The sequence below is a fragment of the Terrapene carolina genome, unplaced genomic scaffold (genome assembly GCF_002925995.2).
Source record: "Terrapene carolina triunguis isolate 2854851 unplaced genomic scaffold, T_m_triunguis-2.0 Scaffold391, whole genome shotgun sequence".
NCBI lineage: Eukaryota > Metazoa > Chordata > Testudines > Emydidae > Terrapene > Terrapene triunguis.
Genome location: NW_020664742.1, coordinates 1,227,341 through 1,249,137, shown reverse-complemented (window position 1 = coordinate 1,249,137; position 21,797 = coordinate 1,227,341). Strand labels below are relative to the sequence as shown.

General features: G+C 41.9%; 1 protein-coding gene across 7 annotated transcripts in view; it reads right to left on the bottom strand.

Annotated features, from left to right (window-relative positions):
• The window catches only part of ADARB1 (adenosine deaminase RNA specific B1), a 264,078-nt gene that overhangs the window by 145,515 nt on the left and 96,766 nt on the right, over positions 1 to 21,797 (bottom strand). For 5 of the 7 annotated variants that reach the window (XM_024201218.2, XM_024201220.2, XM_024201217.2 and 2 more), the window contains one exon: positions 14,954 to 15,137. The exons of 1 other annotated variant lie outside the window; for it this stretch is intronic. Coding sequence is in view for 1 of the 6 variants with exons in the window: in XM_024201225.2 (XP_024056993.1) it covers positions 9,124 to 9,223 (100 nt within the window). In the remaining 5 variants the exon portion in view is untranslated. Of the gene's footprint in view, positions 1 to 9,123; positions 9,224 to 14,953; positions 15,138 to 21,797 lie in introns of those variants that run through there. One more of the 7 variants, XM_024201225.2, reaches the window with a different exon arrangement.

Here is a 21,797-nt window from a genome sequence, read left to right as displayed (position 1 = left end):
TGGTATGGCTGAGCCTGCACATCTACCAATGTGATATATGCCATCATGTGCCAGCAATGCCCCTCTGCCATGTACATTGGCCAAACCGGACAGTCTCTACGCAAAAGAATTAATAGACAAATCTGACATCAGGAATCATAATACTCAAAAACCAGTGGGAGAACACTTTAACCTGTCTGGCCATTCAATGACAGACCTGCGGGTGGCTATCTTACAACAGAAAAACTTCAAAAACAGACTCCAACGAGAGACTGCTGAGCTGGAATTGATACGCAAACTAGACACAATCAACTCAGGATTGAATAAGGACTGGGAATGGCTGAGCCATTACAAACATTGAATCTATCTCCCCTTGTAAGTATTCTCACACTTCTTATCAAACTGTCTGTACTGAGCTATCTTGATTATCACTTCAAAAGTTTTTTTCTCTTACTTAATTGGCCTCTCAGAGTTGGTAAGACAACTCCCACCTGTTCATGCTCTCTGTATGTATGTATATATATCTCCTCAATATATGTTTCACTCTATATGCATCCGAAGAAGTGGGTTGTAGCCCACGAAAGCTTATGCTCTAATAAATTTGTTAGTCTCTAAGGTGCCACAAGTACTCCTGTTTGTTTTTACAGATACAGACTAACACGGCTGCTACTCTGAAACTTGTCATAGATAGCTGGGTTTGCAATGACTGGGAGAACCGCATGGTGTCTTGCCTGCCTGGTACAAAGGTTGAGGATCTCTCGAGACATCTACATAGACCAGGGGTCAGCAACCTTTCAGAAGACTGGGAGTGATTGGGTCATTACAAAACCTAAACCTAATTTCCCCAATACTAATTTCCCCCTACTGTTACTCACACCTTCTTGTCAACTGTCTGAAATGGGCCACTCTCATTACCACATCAAAAGTTATTTTTCCTCCCTTGGTATCCTGCTGTCAATTGAATTGTCTCGTTAAACTGACCTCACAATTGGTAAGGCTAATCACATCTTTTCATGTATTTTATACCTGCTCCTGTATTTTCCACTCCATGCATCTGATGAAGTGGGTTCTAGCCCACGAAAGCTTATGCCCAAATAAATTTGTTAGAAATTAAAAGGTACAGTGCCAAAAGTGAAATCCCTGCAAGCTGTATGGAAACTTTTTAAAGACTCCATAATAAAGACTCAACTTAAGTGATCGGTAGACAAAATCATCAGAGGATGAGCTATTCCACCCATCACCCCTTTTTGGGGTCCTTAAAAAGGGAATTTGAAAGCTAGAGTGGAAGGATTTTCATCATAATACACAGTCCTTCACCCATCACTTGGGACACCTAAGCATCACCGCTGCACCAGTGAGGACCCCAGCATGGTAAAAGTGCTGTCTTCCCCTCCCTCATGTGTCCATTTCTGTCCTCCACTATCTTCCTCTTGTCCTGTCCCAACTTTTTACCTGAAACTGAAATCAACTGCACCAACATAGTGAGAGGAGACAGCCAATTCAACTCTGCTCGCGCTACGGCTGACTGAACTGCCAGCCCAAAATCTGTCCCTGACAGACTAGCTACCTTGTATCCTGAGAACAACAACAAAAGCTGTATTGCCTCTAGCTTTACTTTCCTATCTCTTCTCTCCCTTGTGTCTGTCTGTTTTGTTAAAAGCAGAAAAGTGACTAGCATTCCTGACTCAAAGATTGAACAGAACCAACCCCTTTCTTCCCCTTGAGGAAGAACTTCTTAACAGAATAACAGATTAATCAATGTTCCTTCTCTCTGAAGAGACTTTGATAGGTTTTGGTTAATTTTGTAATCAAAATTACACAATTAGACCAATATGGCCAAGATTAGTATGGGTAGTTAGGAGGGCACATAAGTGAATATCAGGTGGGTGATCTCGATGAGTTCCCAGTTACCTTCCTGTTCCTCTCAGAGTCCACCCTGGACTCTCTGGCAGACCTTCATTGTGTCACCCATGGTCTGGAAGTGACACGCTCCAGGAAGGACAAAGACTAAGCCTCCTCAAAAGGAGACGCAGATCTTTCCAGCGTACTCTGTCTCAGTGTCTGGTACCAATCTGATAGAGGTGTCTCAGCGCTATGTATGGTAGCAATGCCAGCACAGAGTGTTCGTGTACTGCTGGAACAGAAGACTAACAGTGCCAAGGAGGTGACCAGTGCAGGATCACTAGATGTATTTACTAGATGCGCTACAGCAGCGCAGCTGCATCCCTGTAGTGCTTCTACTACAGACTAGTCCTTAGGATCAGCCACTTTGGGCTTCTGTTCAGGAGGAGAAGGGGGCAGACCCTTGTGCAGTGTGTTCTATACCAGGGAAACAGCCGCATACAGCAGGAAATCCTATCACCATGTTGTTCTAAAAGTTAAGCAACTAAGTTCACTGGCAAATAAAAAAAACTTATCAGTACTGAGTTAAAACTAATAAACTTTCTAAACTGAAGAACAACTAAACTACTTACTCAGAGCAAAACTACAGGGTTCAGTCTTGAAGACAAGAGTGGTAAGAAGAAACTGAGTGTTGGTTGCAGTGACACCACCCTTTATGCCCTCTGCTATAGGGAGTGAGACGGCACTCAGGATACAAGTGCATGCCCCACGCACACTGCTATTCAAAATAATCTGATCTCATGTGCATGGAAGTATGCAGACCAGTGGAATCTGTGTAGACAGTCACTCGAAGAATAACATTTCAGCATGCACTCAAAAGTTCACTGCTCCTGAGGATTTAAGTCAGACTCTTTAGAAAACTTAGTTTCCTCTTTATTATATTTTAATAAAAGGAAAACATGCTTCAAACTGTGAAATAATTACTATCTCAATTACATAACCGTACATTTTGAAATGTTTTAATGATTGAGTGAAGATACAACCAATTATATATAGATAGATATCTGATCTTTTTAAAATGTAGATTACTTGTCCATATTTTAATATTTTGAAGCCTGTCATTTAACATAAAATGTAGTTAAACAATGGAATTATCTGAGTAACACTTTCACACCACAAAGAAGCCTCGAAATATTCTAGTTCTAATTGTGCTCAGCAACATTACAACATTTAATATGACAACATATTCATTAGAACAAGGAGTTTATAAATTACAGTAGAACCTCATTAATTCACCCTAACCACTAGCAGACCTATTGGGAATTCATGAATTTTGTGAAGTAACAGCTGAACAAAACAAAAAGAATAAAGCACACAAAACGTATTTTGCTTCATTTAGTTTGCTAACTGACTATTAGTTTTAATTTCCTGTAATACTTCTCAGCATGCCAATAAAAAAAGTTAGGCAAGTGGCAAGATCTGACTTCGACTTTTTATAATAACTTGTTTTATTGTTACCTCATCCCTCTCCCATCCACATTTGTCTATTTTGTTCACCTGTTGTCTCCTGTTTAACATCTGATTTATAAGCTCTCTGGGACGACGACTGTCTTATTTAGTTATATAGTACCAGGCACAACAGGACGCTGATCTCTTTGAAACACCAATAGTAAGTGCAGTGCTGTATACTTTATTAAAATAATGAAAATCTTTAGGAGACTTTACTACAGCTCGCCGCTATTAAAGCTTTTAGAGAAAGATGAGAAACCAGAAACATTTTGTGTGGACTGTTGTGATTACTGGGCCTAAAAATTCACCCCAATTGTAAACTCAAAAATTCACCCCAATTGTAACCCCAATTATAAGCTCAAAGCTGGGAGGGGATGCAAGTGCTTTGGAGGATAGGATTATAATTCAAAATGATCTGGACAAACTGGAGAAATGGTCTGAAATAAATAGGATGAAATTCAATAAGAAAAAATGCAAAGTACTCCACTTACGAAGGAACAATCAGTTGGACACATGCAAAATGAGGAATGACTGTCTAGGAAGGAGTACTCTGGAAAGGAATCTGGGGGTCATAGTGGACCACAAGCTAAATATGAGTCAGCAGTGTAACACTGTTGCAAAAAGAGCAAACATCATTCTGGGATGTATTAGCAAGAGTGTTGTAAGCAAGACACGAGAAGTTATTCTTCCACTCTACTCCATGCTGACTAGGCCTCAACTGGAGTATTGTGTCCAGTTCTGCGCACCACATTTCAGGAAAGATGTGGACAAATTGGAGAAAGTCCAGAGAAGAGCAACAAAAATGATTAAAGGTCTAGAAAGCATGACCTATGAGGGACGATAGAAAAAATTGGGTTTGTTTAGTCTGGAAAAGAGAAGACTGAGAGGGGACCTGATAACAGTTTTCAAGTACATAAAAGGTTGTTACAAGGAGGAGGGAGAAAAATTGTTCTTCTTAACCACTGAGGATAGGACAAGAAGCAAGGGGCTTAAATTGCAGCAAGGGCGGTTTAAGTTGGACATTAGGAAAAACTTCCTAACTGTCAGGGTGGTTAAGCACTGGAATAAATTGCCTAGGGAGGTTGTAGAATCTCCATCATTGGAGATTTTTAAGCGCAGGTTAGACAAACACCTATCAGGGATGGTCTAGATAATAGTTAGTCCTGCCATGAGCACAGGGGACTGGACTAGATGACCTCTCACGGTCCCTTCCAGTCCTGTGATTCTCTAAGTCAGTGAAAATTCATAAAATGACACAATATATAACTTTTTGTCTGTCTGAAAATTAACTATAGAAAACAGGTCAAGTTGTTTTCAATTATGAATGTTATGAACAAGTATAAGAAAACTAGACAGAGAAAGTGGATTAGTTCAAACAAGAAGGAGCTACTGATATAATTCAAGGACTGTTTAAATCATACTTGGTAAAAACAGAAGATGTGGAACTGGAAATTAATTAATCAAAATGGGTGTGGTGGATATTAAGCCTAATTGGTGGACAAAATAATAAGGGGGATGAACTATGCCGCCCACTTTTCCCCATTTTGGGATTCTTAAAAAGAGACTGAAAAAACCCACTATCATCTCTCATCCCACCTTGTATACTAGCTCGTCTTGTCTCATACTACCTGGCCCCAGGACAGAATAAGCAGACCAGTCAAAGATTTTCTTCCTGAGAGGAAGGCCATTAGGCCTTGTTCTTGTTCAAAGAACTTTGTTCACTGGTAAGTTCTGAAAATCTCTACATCATCATGAGATAGAAGGTGGGTGAGGTAATATATTTTATTGGACCAACATCTGTTGGCAAAAGAGACAAGCTTTCAAGCTAAACAGAGCTCCTTCTTTTACCCAATAAGATGATGTTACCTCATCCACCTTGTCTCTCTAATATCCTGGGACCAACACAGCTACAACACTGCAAATATCATAACATTATGACATCCAGTTCTCAGCCCATCAATGGGGATACCTAATTACTAGTACCACAAAGACATATAAGCGCCTGTTCTGTTACCTTCCTTTTATGTTTGTCCCTCCACCCCCACCCCTTCACTCTTCCTCCCAGCCTATCTTTCTCTCTAGGCTTTCCATCAAATCCTGAAATCAACTGCATTACCTCAGCACAGCGCGATGAGATGACCACAGCCCAGCACTATCTAAGAAGAAAAGATGAAACCAGATGACGTCCCTGACTGGAATGGGAACCAGGGTCCCAGCAACAGGTGCTGTAGTTGACCTGCCAGCCAAAGCATCCATTTGTGACTGACCAGCCACTGTTCCAAAAACATCAACAAAAGCTATATTTCCCCCATCTTTTCGATCCTCTCCCCTCCACCATGTGTCTGTGTTTGTTAGAAACAGGAGAAGTGAATGCACTTTACACATCAGGACTAAAAGTAGAATTAATCCTTTCCTTTTCATCGGAGACAGATTGTTCTGAAAATGACACACTGATATTTTGCCTCCAAAAAGGAGAGAGATTTTAAAGGTTACGATCGTTTGTTTTCCATAATCACTCAATTTCCCTGTTTCAATATACATGCTTGTTTTAATTGCTTATTCTTTCTTGTGTTTGAACAATAAAATTTCAACGTTAGAATTAATGCTTTTGGGTGTTTACCAAGGAACCAAGTGAAACAAAGGTCTACGTAGAAAAAAAAATTCCCAAACCTCTGTAACACTGTTTCATGTTGGACCATGACAGATTTTACAACACCCTTTAACTCTTGATCTCTGAAATTAATACAACAGGACTGTAAAGAGCATGGTTTAGGAAAGTATGTACGATTATAGGTCTAATTTTGCTTTCCGGTTCCCAACAAAGTCAATGGGAGTTTTTCTACTGGCCTCAGTCGAAACAGGATTGGGCCATAAGGGCTAGATTTTCATGACGGCTCAGCATTCAACAGATCCCACTGAGAACAGTAGCTGGTGGGTGCTACAGACATTGGGAAATCTGGATTACAGGTTTCAGAAACAGAAGCCTAAAATAAAGCTATCGACCATCCCAAATCATCTGCCCTTTTGAACAAACCCAGACTTGATCAATTTTCAAACCACTAGCAAATTTGATTCAGATTACATTCTGAAGAACAACGTTTTAATTTATCATGTCTTCTAATCAATCACATTACTTAAAATAATTAACTATTTTGTAACAATCTCCTAAAATATAAAAATGTTTTGGTAGATTAATTTGGCATTTAAAAGACTGAGGAATCTAAATTACTGTTTATTAATTATATAAGAACAAAAATCGTCCACCTTGTGAAATTCACATTTCCACTTCAGTGGTGTCAAAAGTAAATAAATGTTCAAGAACAGAATAAAAACCTTACCAGCTACTGGCATATGAAGAATTACAGTATTTGGTCCTGCCATGCGGGCAGGGGACTGGACTCGATGACCTCTCGAGGTCCCTTCCAGTCCTAGAATCTATGAATCTATATAGAACCAAAGGGCACATTTAGACAAATCCAAGCCCCACTGAAGTTAATGACAAACATCCATTGAATTCACTGGGACCAAGATTTGGCTCTTTAGAAATCCCTAACATTATTTGAAAAAACACTGTACAATAAATCTAGTCTTGTTAGCAGGTCTCGAAAGGGATTTAGAAATCTCTGGCATTTTTTTTTAAGTGAAGTGTGTGTTGATTTGGTAAAAAGTAAGTATTTTTTGTTGAATCCTTAACTAGTTTATCTTCTATAGCACTTTATTCACTGAAGCTTTAAACTTTTAACTGTTTTATTTCTTCATCCCTATACAGTTATTCACAGAGCTTAAATATTCCTTCCATACAGTTCTAGTGTGGCTAAAACAGATGTATTATTTTACAAGATTCTTGGATCATGTCACCAGTCTACTTTAATAAACATATTTTTTTCTAAATACATCTAAAAGATGGGACACATGAGAGAAAAAACTAACATAGCTTGATTGGACTTTCCAATACAATGTTCACATTTTATTTTAAGGATCTTAATAAAAAAACATTTCAGGATTAATTTGAATGTATGTGCAATAGGGAATATGCACTTCATGCAATACTACTAAGCCACTACTAACCCAGAGAGCTTTCAGAACCTGAAAAATGAGTAATGCTTACATGCATTAGGATCAAAACTACAAATGATCTATTTTTATCAGTCAGTGATTTTTAGTGAAAATTTGTCCAGTGACAAAATGCAGAGTCCTACCCAGATTCAAGTTGTCTTGTCAGATTATCATTATCTTCTCACTATAGGCATGATCCAAAGACCATTTAAGTTGTCTGGATGCGGCCCTTAGCCTTCTCCTTAATTTTTTTTCCCCTACTGCCTGTTCTAAAATATGATCCATAATGTTTGAATACTAAACTTTGAAAGCACTGTGAAGAATGTATTTTCAAAGAAAAGACAAGAGTCAAGAAAAAATGTAAATGTTATTTGCTTAGAAGGGATTTGCAGTAAGGTAAAGGTACCATAAGATATAGCCAACATGCCGGCTTTTGGTATACTCAACTTTGTTAGTGATTTGGGTTGAGTTACTCAGTTTTTATACAAATTCATTACCACTTATGGAATCTAAATGATGAAAAACCTAATTCCAGTTTGCAAAGTCATTATTTTCCCCTAGAGATATTGTTTCAGTTAGTAAAGTCTTCTGCTATATTTTTCAGATATAATATGATCACTGTATTAGAGTTGCTTGATATATTTAATCACAAACACAAAATAGATCTGGTAAGTAAATACAGTTACCATAGTTAATGTCATCTGTATAGCGCTGTATCTACTGCCATATTCTAAAATACAAATAGCAGCATTTGACAAGAATGCTTGTAATTCTAAATACATTACATGCCAGCCACATCGATCAACCAGATACAAAAATGACATCCAGAAGAGTTACAGATATTCACAGATACAAATGGAATCAGAAAAATAACATTTACAGCAGCAGAATTACACCTTTCTATAAGGTTTATATATTTTTATGAAGTGCCATATGTGAAATGTTCTGTTTTTCAAGATATCTCATTATTCTCCAGAGACAATTCAGTATTTTCCAATTATACAAAGATACAAACAGTACAAAATACTTCAAGAAATTATAACGAGCCTATACCAGGGTTCTCAATAATGCACTTTGTTTTCAAGAGATATGTAACTAGTTGGCAGATTTTAAGGAATAAAAGAATTCCTTCTTTACCTAATCTAAATGTGCTAAACAGCAAAGGTGTAGCTAGATGAATAGCAATGCAATCTAAATGAGATTTTAATAGTTTGGATACTTTACAGATTTCTTACAAATTTAGCTAAAAGATAAAGGAGACTTTTAGTAGCTCTTGATTTATACTTGCTGTTCAAGACAGGCTAATTGTAAAGACCGAAAAAGCTCATTTTCTGAACTGATTAATGACTATCCGGTGACAAGACAGTCAGCTTACAGTCTGACACATGAAACAATTCATGGGGGATAAAACAAGCAGTAAAATACAAAGAGCTGTGCAACTTTAAGACTTCCACATGTTTGTCTAAAAACAAATATTTTGAATTTTGAAAGCCTGGAAGCAAAGTGAAATATATTGGAAAATTGATTTCCATTTGAAGCTTATTGCTTTTCGTGTTCAATACTCAAACATAATTTAAAAAGTGTTACAGAATTTATTTTTTTAAAGATATGTATGAAAAAATTTTGTATTTTGTATTTACATTTCAGTATAATCTGAAAACATTTCTACAATGCATTTTTCTATTTATAAAAGCTCACCACTATTCTGTTTTGACAGTACAAAAATTAATATACTACCTTTCCTCTCAGAACGTTTCTTACGCCTCCTTTTATAGCGACGCCTCACAATGCTGAAGAAGGTCCCCATGTTCAAAGTCCCAGTTAGCAGAGATGCCATGCAGGCTAAGTGCTACAATCCACAGTCAGCTCAGGTTGCCAGAGTGCTAAATCTCGCTCTGTCTCTATAACTCACTGTATTAATACAGTGATTTATCTCAGTAAGTCATAGAAGCAATGAGAACAGTTAACTCTATGTTAACATGTCAGGACTACAAACTCTCCTTGTCTATTCAAGGTCCATTCATCAAACTGCAGGATTAACTGCACAGTACACTAAACACTGCAGTTCATTCCTACTATCCGCAAGAGGCACATGTGACAATTAACCCTTACATATTGTTTTGAATATGAGAGAGCAAGGAGGGACAGGTTTATGAAACTGAACATGTATTTCCAGAGATGAGGACACCAACAACACACCAACTAGTTACAGTCTGTCTTTTCCTTTCACCATTATAAAATGGAAATAACCTGTATCGCCATTACAGTAAAATTAAGCAAGAAAACCCAAAAGATAAGGTTCCAACAGCAAGGTTAACTCAGACTGTACCCCTTCCTTTATATTTTATAGCAATTATCTGAACAATATATTAAAGGTATAATGTGGCAAGAAAAACAAAAACACTACACAATAGGCATAAGTAACATATTAAAGTTCATGCATGAATCTTCATTTTGACTTTTGACGACTCATTTTAACTGTTCCAATTTAATGCAGCACTAGTGTAGTTTTAGCTTTCAACTTTATATACCGCACACTGATATGTATATGCTTATATTTTACACAAATAAATATGCATATATTATGTGTATATATGGATAGCTGTAAAAAAATAAAACCGGTTACATACCTTTCGTAACTGTTCTTCAAGATGTGTTGCTCATGTCCATTCCAAGTAGGTATCTGTGCACCGCGTGCACAGTCACCAGAAGGTGTTTCCATAGCGGTACCCGTCGGGTGGCTGTGGAGCCCCCTGGAATCGAACCTTCATGGCGGTCTGTATAGAACTCTTTGCTTAGGGGTCGGCCCCAGTTGTCCCTGTCTTTCTTTCTGGTTGGCCCCCTCCACCACCAGAGTACCCAGATGAGGATGGCTAAACAAGTACTCATGCTCCTCGGAGGGCACAAAATATTTCTTCTCTACCCCTTTCGCCATGGAGGGAAGAGAGGCAGGTGTTTGTCACAACACCTTAGTGTTGTTATGGATAGTCTAAATGAGGGGCAAAGCCACCCTTGAAGGACCTTCAGGGACAGAATATCCACCATAGGGTCAGTCTCCTCTGAGACCTCCTCCACGTGCATGCTCAAGTTTTGAGCCACCCTCCTGAGCAACTCTTGGTGTGCCCTGGTGTGCATGGCAGGCAGTGTGGCGGTGCCCACCACCGCTTCATCTGGGAAGCATGAGGAAGATGCCCGCGGGGGCACTGAGTCTTCCTGCCCCTCTGGTTTGTGGGGATCCCCTTGCATTGAAATTCCCTATGTGGTGCAGGGGGTGGCGCCAAAAGGCCAGAGGAGCCCAGAAGGGCATCTGAGTCCCATCAAGGAGAAGTCAACATCACAGAACCCAGAAAGACATCCAAGACACCCTCCTAAACTGACCACATCCATTCTGGTAGAAAGTCAGTAGCCTGACACCCCAGTGCCAGGTCCCGCAGCGGTCTCAGTGTCGACCTGCGTGCCCATCTCCTGCCCTTGTGGAGGTTCCCAGGCTACTGAAGTCGATGATGGAGGGACCCATGCCTCCGAAGGCACCGACAAGGATCTGGACCCTGGCCTTTGGACGTGGTGGTAGGCGCATGGGGTCCAGAAGGGCCACTGAGCCAGCTCCTGCCACTGTGGAGGCCAGGACATCATGGGTAGCAGCTGCCCTTCCTCTTGCCTCGAGTGATACCGGGAACAGTGCCGGCTTCACCGAGAGGCGACTACACCTCCAAGTCCGATGAGGACTCCAACCTCGGCAGCCAAGGTGGTGCAGAACGAGACAGTGCCAGGGAGCGGTGCCAAGGTGAGGATGAGTGGTGCCTTATCATCATCAGCTTGAGCCTAGAGGGCACGGTGCCTCTTTGCGGCGCCGGTGCCAGTGACTGCACCTTCCTTGCAATGAGGTCCTTAGCTGCTTCAAAAGTGTCCGGTGTAAAAGGAAGGTCTATGTCCTCCTCACGATTCTCCCGCACCGGGGAATCCACTAGAATCGGACGCAACAGACCTCCCCCTGAGGCTGGAGTCAACCGTGCCAGCTGAGTTGGAGCCGGAGCAGGGTGTCCCAGCATAGGACACACCCTGCTGGTGCCTCCTCACTCCACTACTTTAATGGGAGAGCGACCTCTCTCCATTTTCTTCTTTTTGTGTGGCACCAGTGAAGGGAACAGTGCCGGGCACTCGCACTGGAGGAGGTCTTTGGCGCTGGGGAATGGCGGTGCTGAGAGTCCCTGGAGCCAGAGTCCTTTCTTGGCACCGTGGTTTCTCTTACCAAGGCGGGCACGCTCCGCACCAAAGTACTGGGCTTGGGGTCGGATGCCACCTAAGGATGAAACTAACTAGACTATTTGAACTAACTAACTCTAAGATTTTAACTATTTACAGATAACAATGAGAAAAAAGTCCACTAGGGGATCGCTTGCTGTTAGCAAGAGAGGAGCTACTCCAACGACCATCACTGGCAGTAAGAAAGAACTGAAGAGGCGGTGGGTCGGCAGGGACCTATATACACCTCCATGAAGATGCAACTTCATGGGGCTCCACAGCCGACCCGTCGGGTACCATTAGGGGAAAAACCTTCCGGTGACTGTGCACGCGGCCCGCACACACCTACTTGGAATCGACATGAGCAATCACTCGAAGAACATAATATAAACATGAGTATGTATACAGACACTTTGTTTTACATAGATGGATTAACACTAAACACAGATTCTAACTTTTGAGTGTTGGACATTGCAACATTAACATTGTTTATAAAAAGGCTAGAAAATTACATACACTGAAGAAAACAGGGTTTATAGCATGTGAAACTATACTGAACCCCCACGCCTGGTAATTCAACAATGTTTGACAACAGGCCCTATATCCACATCAGACTAAAGGAATAACTAATAGCAATTGTAAACTGTTATCCTCTACATAGACCAAACACTACAGGGGAAGATAACATATGCTATCAGAGGGATTACGTAGGACCCCATGTAGTCTACCACACAGTGAGACTAAATTCTGCAGCGGCTGCCCTACATTTTCCTACCTCATTATTCTGTCACTATGAAATACGTGTCATTCCCATCCTTCTCCCCAACACACACACACACACACACACACACAAGTACAGATCAGAGTTTTGTGATAAGGTAAGCTTTGGCCAACTGGTAGCCAACATATTACCAAAAATGAGCACAAAAATGAACAGATGACTTAAGTAATTGAAAAACTGTATTTTGATAGCATGTATTTTGATAGGCATGCACTTTCAAATGATGTTTTCTTTATACTGTGCATTCTCACACTGGCATCTTCAAATTTTCCTAAAACTCTGATAAAAATTATTCGGGCTCAAGTTGAGTAGGTCAACAATCAAGCAATTTTCCCCTCTAAGGTTGCAATCTTGTTCTCCAGAATCTCAGATTTATTATTATTATTTTTAATCATAAAGGCTCTAACCCTTATGATTCAGAAGGAAACTTTCAAACTAAATGAATGTAACTAACATAGTGAAGTCTACCTGGGTCTGCAGAAAGCCGAAAACCAGTACTAAGGGAAGTGTGAATTTTCCCATTTCTCTCAATGGAGCATTAACTTGCATGCCCAGTGATGACTATTTACATATGAGCACTTCACTATTTCACTGCTGATCAAAGTCTGTAAGAAATGAGAGGAACAATCTATTGTAAGAGTTCTCATTTTGGTGCAACACACGGATGATGCATGGGAGGGAACCACCACACTTCCCCACCACCACTCCCAGCTGAATCCTAGAACCAAAAGGCCAGAGGAGCCCAGAAGGGCATCTGAGTCCCATCAAGGAGAAGTCAACATCACAGAACCCAGAAAGACATCCAAGACACCCTCCTAAACTGACCACATCCATTCTGGTAGAAAGTCAGTAGTCTGAGTAGTTATCAATGGTTTGATGTCAAACTGCAAGAGCGCAGCTACTGTCGTCCTGCAGAGGTCAGTCCTGGGTCCAGTACTAGTCAATATTTTCATTAATGACTTGGATAATGGAGCAGAGAGTATGCTTATAAAATGTGCAGATGACACCAAGCTGGGAGGGGATGCAAGCATTTTGGAGGACAAGATTAGAATTCAAAATGACCTTGACAAATAAGAGAATTAGTCTCAAATCAACATGATAAAATTCAATAGCAATAAGTCCAACGTACTACACTAAGAAAGGAAAAAGTCAAATGCACAGCTACAAAATGGGGACTAACTGCTAGGTGCTGCTGAAAAGGATCTGAGGGTTATAGTGCATCACAAATTGAATATGAGCCAACAATGTGCTGCAGTTGTGAAAAGGCTAATATTCTGAGGTGTATTAACAGGATTGTTATATGTAAGACACGGGAGGTCCTGCTCTACTTGGCAATGGTGAGGCCTCAGCTGGAGTACTGTGTCCAATTCTGGATGCCACACTTTAGGAAACATGAGGACAAGCTGAAGAGAGTCCAGAGGAGAGCAACAAAATGATAAGAGATTTAGAAAATCTGACTTATGAGAAAAGGTTAAAAAAAATTGAGCATGTTAAGGCTTGAGAAAAGAAGACAGAGGAGGGACTTGATAAGTCTTCGGCTATGTTGAAAACCATTATAAAAAGGATGGTGATCAACTGTTCTCCATGTCCATTAAAGATAGACAAGAAGTAATATGCTTAATCAGCAGCAAGATTTGGGTTAGATATTAGGCAAAAGCTTCCCAACTATAAGGGTAGTTAAGCACAGGAATAGGTTTCCAAGGGAGGTTGTGGAATTCCCATCATTGGAGGCTTTTAAGAACAGGTTAGACAAACACCTGTCAGGGATGGTCTAGGTTTACTAGGTCCTGACTCAGTGCAGGGGGCTGGACTTGATGACTTCTTGAGGTCCCTCCCAGCCGTACATTTCTATGATTGTAGAGCAGCAGAGGCCTCGTCTTCTCTGGTGGTAAGAGTTGGGACAGGTAGTTTTCTTTCTGACTGTAGGGGCTGCTGCTCCCCCCTCTGCTAAATGCTGCGTGCAGGCTCAGGCAGACATCATGCATTGGTTACATTCAGTTTACATTCTCAAGTTTTTTCCTTCACAATCATGAGGACTAGAAACACTCCCATGTCCCTTATTTAAAAAAGAAAAAGAAAAAGCTCAGATTCTGCCATCACACGATTGCCAACTGAGGTTCTAGTCATGTGTCTTTTGTGTTTATTATTTAATCCAGCTCTGCTCATGAGTGAACCAGACTGAAGCAGACTACATGACCACATTTTCAACCTCCGTAGAGTCCACCATAAATTGTGTTTTGAGAGAATGGAGTCTGGTTTCCTGCCAGAGCTTAGGACTACCAATATACTTTCCCACCTTCCCCACCCAAATAAAGCCCTGAATTTAAGGCACTACTTTTTATTGGTATATTATTCCAGGCTAAATTTGAATAATCAGAGTTCACAATAAGTTACACATGGTGGGAGGGGAGAAGAAAGTAGGGAGATGTATTACTCAGAATAGGAAAAATATTTTTACCTTCTTATAACTCAAAAGGGTTAACTTAATTTTCTCATACAATGAACAGCAACAATCAATTTAAAAGTATGTCAGTAGTTGCTTACCTGGAGAGCAAGGAAGATAGCTAATGTCTGTATGGACCTGAAGAGGATTAAACCATTCAGAAATGTGGAAGAGGAAAAACTATTTGTGAGAATGGGAATTCCCACTTCGATTCACAGAAGATGGATACTATTTGTTAACAGTGGTTGGGAGACCCTCTTCTAAATTGATCACAGCAGTGGGAATCTGGAAAAGAAAAGAAGAAGTTACTCACCTTGTGCAATAACAATGGTTCTTCGAGATGTGTGTCCACTGTAGGTGTATCTGCGCCCCTGCTCCTCTAATCAGATATTTTAGGTAGCAGTGTCTGTTCGGTCCACGCATGTGCCCTTGTGGTTTCCCTCAAGGCGATCTAGCGCTGTGTGGGTGAACCTCAGTTCCTTCTCTACCACAGAGACCCTTTATCGAGAACTCCGAAGTAGAGGGGAGGAGGGAGGGTTGTGGAGCACCCATAGGGACACATCTCATAGAACAATTGTTACTGCATAAGTGAGTAACTTCTTCTTCAAGTAGTGTTTCTATGGTTGCTTCACTGTAGGTGACTTCACAGCAGCATGCCCTATGGAGGACCGTGGCTTCAGAGTGGGGTCTATTATTGAAGACAGTACTATGGAGCCGAAGATGGCGTTTGAGGCTGAGTCTCCAGTGATCGCATGGGCAGAGGCCCAGGTCGCTGCTCTGCAAATTTCCGAGATGAGAACATTTCTAAGGTAGAAACTGATCTCGTGGAGTGCGTGCAGGCTCCCAACAGGAGCAGCAGGTTGCGCGCCTGGTAACAGTGATTAATGCAACCGGAGATCCATTTGGAGAGTCTTTGAGCTAATATTGCAGAACCTTTGTATCTTTCCGCGAATGAAAGGAAGAGTTTAGGAGACTTCCTAAAGTTCTTAGTCTTGTCCAAATAAAATGGTAGGGCTCTTCTTACATATGGCATATATAGAATTGCCTCCCTGTTGTTACGATGATATTTTTGGAAAAAATGGGAAGATAGATTAGTTGATTCATATGAAAGGTGGGGAGGCTACTTTACGGAGAAACTTGGGATGCTGCCTCAATGTGACTTTGTCTTTAAAAAAGACCATGAAGGGCAGGTATGCCATCAGGGACACTATTTCTCCTATCCTTCAACCTCAGATAATGGCAACTAGAAATGCTTTACTGGGCCCTGAGCTTGCAAGCTTGTCCCCTTCCCAGCCAGGGGGGGAGGGAGAGGGGAAAACAGTGTTCACCACCTCCTTCCTGTAAGTGGCTGCCCCGCGCCGTGGGGAGTAGGGGGTGAGGGTGGGGACAGGCAGCCCAGATGTGCCTACCTTTAAGGTACAATACAGGCACAGTACAGTATTTGCTGGTTTGTTTTGTTGGTGGTGGGTTTTTTTGTCTCCGCTGCTGCCTGATAGCTTACTTCCAGTTCCCCATGGTGTCCGGTTGACCGGTAATAGAATCATAGACTATTAGGGTTGGAAGAGACCTCAGGAGGTCATCTAGTCCAACCCCCTGCTCAAAGCAGGACCAACACCAACTAAATCATCCCAGCCAGGGCTTTGTCAAGCTAGGCCTTAAAAACCTCTAAGGATGGAGATTCCACCACCTCCCTAGGGAACCCATTCCAGTGCTTCACCACCCTCCTAGTGAAATAGTTTTTCCTAATATCCAACCTAGACCTGCCCCACTGCAACTTGAGACCATTGCTCCTTGTTCTGTCATCTGTCACCACTGAGAACAGCCTAGCTCCATCCTCTTTGGACCCCCCCCCCCCTTCAGGTAGTTGAAGGCTGCTATCAAATCCCCCCTCACACTTCTCTTCTGCAGACTAAATAAGCCCAATTCCCTCAGCCTCTCCTCGTAAGTCATGTGCCCCACCCCCTTAATCATTTTTGTTGCCCTCCGCTGGACTCTCTCCAATTTGTCCACATCCTTTCGTTAGTGGGGGGACCAAAACTGGACGCAATACGCCAGATGTGGCTTCACAAGTGCCGAACAAAGGGGAATAATCACTTCCTTCGATCTGCTGGGAACGCTCCTACTAATGCAGCCCAATATGCCATTAGCCTTCTTGGCAACAAGGGCACACCGCTGACTCATATCCAGCTTTTCATCCACTGTAATCCCCAGGTCCTTTTCTGCATAACTGCTGCTTAGCCAGTTGGTCCCCAACCTCATAGACTCATAGAATATTAGGGTTGGAAGGGACCTCAGGAGATCATCTAGTCCAACCCCCTGCTCAAAGCAGGACCAATCCCCAACTATTTTTTTTGCCCCAGATCCCTAAATGGCCCCCTCAAGGATTGAACTCACAACCCTGGGTTTAGCAGGTCAATGCTCAAACCACTGAGCTATCCCTCCCCCCCTGTAGCGGTGCATGGGATTCTTCCGTCCTAAGTGCAGGACTCTGCACTTGTCCTTGTTGAACTTCATCAGATTTCTTTACGGTCAGTCCATAACTCTGGTGTTTGTATCTTTGAGGTTCTACTGCATAAGTATTCTTATGACACAGAAAAAGGAAGAGAACTACCTACTCCATTCAAGGCCAAAGGCAGTCGAGAAGGAACTGAGGGCAATTCACCTGCACTGCACTAGATAGCCTCGAGGCAAACCATGAGGGAGGGCGCATGCGCGGGCCAAACAGACACTGCTTCCTAAAATCTCCAATTAGAGGAGCAGGGGCACAGATGCACCTACAGTGGAGCACCCATACGGACACTACATGAAGAACAAGAACTTAGCAGAAAGAGGACCCAGCCCTTCTGTCCACATGAGAAACCAGTACCATTTTATTTGGGAGAGATGAGTGCCCCCTTTCTTCTCAGCTCCTGCATTTTCTTTTCCCTTCTCCACTCTGCTCTCAGCAATATGAACTGCAGACTAAGTCTCTAAGAGCTCAAGAGCAGGTCAAGCGGGCTCCACCCCAGCCTCAGACCTCCCTCCCTCCTGAAGGCTCAGCCCTACCTTGGAGAGACAACTAAGTCCCATCCACAGCTTTCAGGCTGGTCTCTGCACATATGACAGTGAAACACCAGCAGAAAGTTTGAATTTCTCTGAAATCTCTGAAAAGGTGATTTTACAGTTCTACATAGAAAAAGGGCAGCTTCACATGAAAGATGAGAGGCCCATAAAAATAATATAGCCTTATACATCGCCACTAACAATAGAGACTCTGGAAATGGAACTTAAATTTGACAAATCTGTTGTTTCATGAACCAAAATATAATCTTACTCCCCCACAACTGTATTCACTCTGCAACACTAAATGGAATAAACAGCCATGATTTATTTTAGTCAGTAAATATTAAACTGATTATTTTATTTGTAGTTGCAGTCACACGCAGAGGCCCCATTGTGTAAATTACTGTAAAAACACAGAGTAATAGGCAGTTGTGCCCTAAACATCTTCTCAGGCAGTTTGAGCCAAACCCACAGAGGACTTCAAATATCACAACAGAGATACTAAATATTACTGTATTCAATGAGGAGCTAGTGCAAAGAGGGAGATACATTGCAATGGTCTGCTGCATTCTGTCCCAGCTGGCAAATTTTCAGGGCTGTTGGCTTCATTTTTAAGTAAGAGTTACAAAACCATAATCTTTAGTAACATTTACCAGATTGGGTATCTTATTAACCTTTCCTTTGGTTAGTAAATACGCATATTGTACAGTCTTGAAAGAACTACTGTAAGTTTGCATATTTATTGTTTGACTTGCCCCTAAGTTCACAGAGTTAGATTACACAATGCTCCAACCAAGATCAGACCAGAACAAGGCAAATCTATCGTGCTCAATTTGAATGCACCTTGCAAACAGTAAAGCCTCTAGCACATCTCTCTGCTTCTCAGCTACAGACTTGAAGCCCACACAATCGGAGCATTCAGCTAGGAAATTGGAGTATGCCCTTACTCCACACAATGGCAGCAAGGATGGAGTTCTGTTACACAACATTCACAACCCTCCCATCTTGTAAGCATTAGCCATGGCAAATCATCAGAAAAAGGCCAAACAGCTAAGGCAGTCACACCCCAAGATTAAAGTTTTGATCTGCTAAGGAACCATAATAGTCCAGATAATAAACACAAACCAATTAACCCTTACTCAATCAGAAAAAAAGTAAGATACCTAACTAGGGAAAAACCAAACTGATTAAGAAACAGGCAATAAAACTGTCAAGACACAGTTAACTGTGGTAAGGCAGCCCTCTGCCTCTTCTTGCTGTGCTTCTCAGAAAAGGGTCTCCCATCTCTTGGGGACCTTCCCATGGACCCTAATAATGCCACCACTGATTTTTGTTGCTTACTTTCTTCCTTGTGTAGCCAATTCAGAGCCTACCTACAAGGTTACTCCCATACAACCCCTTTTGCCTTTATTTCTAAGCAAATGTACTGAACCCAAGCAACTGCCTCTTCCGCCCTTAGACAAACTGCCACCAGACAGCAGCCTCCTTCTCTATTCTGTAGAAATGTGGCCTTGAACACTCAACTTCCTGGTGCAAGAGGTGGTTTCTTGAATTCTCAATAGTGTTTCTCCTGGGTTCTCATCCCTTAAGTTTCCGTCCCATCCTTTAGCCCAGTGATCCCAATAAGCCCTCTGCCCTCCAGATCAGACATCTTGGTGCTTCTCAAATCAACCTGCCTATTCCTTCTCAAAAATGGGACTAGGTGTTTTCCTCATGGTATGTCCACATCCAAAACTGGACAGGTGAGTTATATCCTGTCCTATACCTGCACTGCCCAGCCAAGTTGATCCTAAGGAAGAAATTCTGTATCTAAACTTCCAGATCCATCTTCCAGTACTTTCAACAGGACATCTTTCCTGAAGAATGCTTATCCTCGTCGCAATACTTGCATTTTACACTGGGAGGTTCTCATTTTCATTTTGACACACACACCCCACCCCACCCCTTGACCTGTCTTCAGCCCCTCAAGCTTTTACCTGAAATTGGGAGCCAAAATTGGGTTACTGTTCCCCAGCCATCCTCTTCTGAATCTGGTTCTTGGACATCACAGAACTAGCAAAATATAAAACCTTGATTTCTGCCAAGATCCCTACCCCTTTCTCCCAGGATCCAGGGCCAGATACCCACACAAATCTGCTCAATCTAACAGGCTGGAAATTGAGTAAAGTTGCTTCATAGAAGAAAATCTTCTCCTATGAGGTTGAATGTTTCCTGTTTAAGCACTCTCTCAATTAGCAGAGAGTGGCATACAGATAACAGAGTTTGCTCTCATTTGCTTTATAGTAGCACCAATCTAGCTGCTTTGCACAAGGCACTGAAAGACACATGGTAAGAGACAGTCCCTACTCCGATGAGTTCACAGTCTAACACACAAAACACAGGAAGTAATATCCCCATATTATAGCTGGAAACTGAGAGACACAGTAAACGACTTGCCCAAGGTCACACAGACAGTCTAAACACAGATTCAGAAATTTAGTCCAAGTCTTGTAGGTCCCATTCCAATGCCTTAACCTTATACTTAGTGAGGCCAGTTTTTCTCCCCCTCAATAGAAGATTTCATTAGACGGGGGTAGTGACCATAAAGGAACTGATACAGGAAAATATTTTGTAAATCACCCTTTGCCCAAAATTGAATGATTTATATTTAATAGCTGCTCTCTTCTAGAGATCTCTTCTAGCAGAAGAATAATTTTTTTCACTCAAGTTGTCAATTACTCAATTTCAACATTATACTTCTCTCACTCATATCACTTACAAGACAGTCTTACATCCAGATCAGTAGCTACTACTGAGGGCATGTGGGTATTGTAGTTTTACGAATGCTTGATAAAGATGTCATCTTCATCATATGAACCCACGGAAAGGAGGCCCTTGAAGAATTCCACCTGGACTTCAACAATTTCCACCCCACCATCAACCTCAGCCTGGACCAGTCCACACAAGAGATCCACTTCCTGGACACTACAGTGCAAATAAGTGATGGCCACATAAACACCACCCTGTACCGGAAACCTACTGACCGCTATACGTACCTACATGCCTCCAGCTTCCATCCAAGACACATCACACGATCCATTGTCTACAGCCAAGCCCTAAGATACAACCGAATTTGCTCCAACCCCTCAGACAGAGACAAACACCTACAAGATCTTTATCAAGCATTCGTAAAACTACAATACCCACCTGGGGAAGTGAGGAAACAGATTGACAGAGCAAGACGGGTACCCAGAAATCACCTACTACAGGACAGGCCCAACAAGGACAATAACAGAACACCACTGGCTATCACATACAGCCCCCAGCTAAAACCTTTCCAGCGCATTATCCACTATCTACAACCTATCCTGGAAAATGATCCCTCACTCTCACAGACCTTGGGAGGCAGGCCAGTCCTCGCTTACAGACAACCCCCCAACCTGAAGCAAATACTCACCAGCAACTACACACCACACCACAGAAACACCAACCCAGGAACCAATCCCTGTAGCAAACCTCGTTGCCTACTCTGTCCCCATATCTACTCTGGCGACACCATCAGAGGACCCAACCACATCAGCCACACCATCAAGGGCTCATTCACCTGCACATCCACTAATGTTATATATGCCATCATGTGCCAGCAATGCCCCTCTGCCATGTACATTGGCCAAACCGGACAGTCCCTCCGCAAAAGAATAAATGGACACAAATCGGACATCAGGAATGGTAACATACATAAGCCAGTAAGTGAACACTTCAATCTCCCTGGTCATTCTATTACAGATTTAAAAGTCACTATCATTGAACAAAAAAACTTCAGAAACAGACTGCAAAGAGAAACAGCAGAACTACAATTCATTTGCAAATTCAACACCATTAATCTGGGCTTGAATAGGGACTGGGAGTGGCTGGCTCATTACA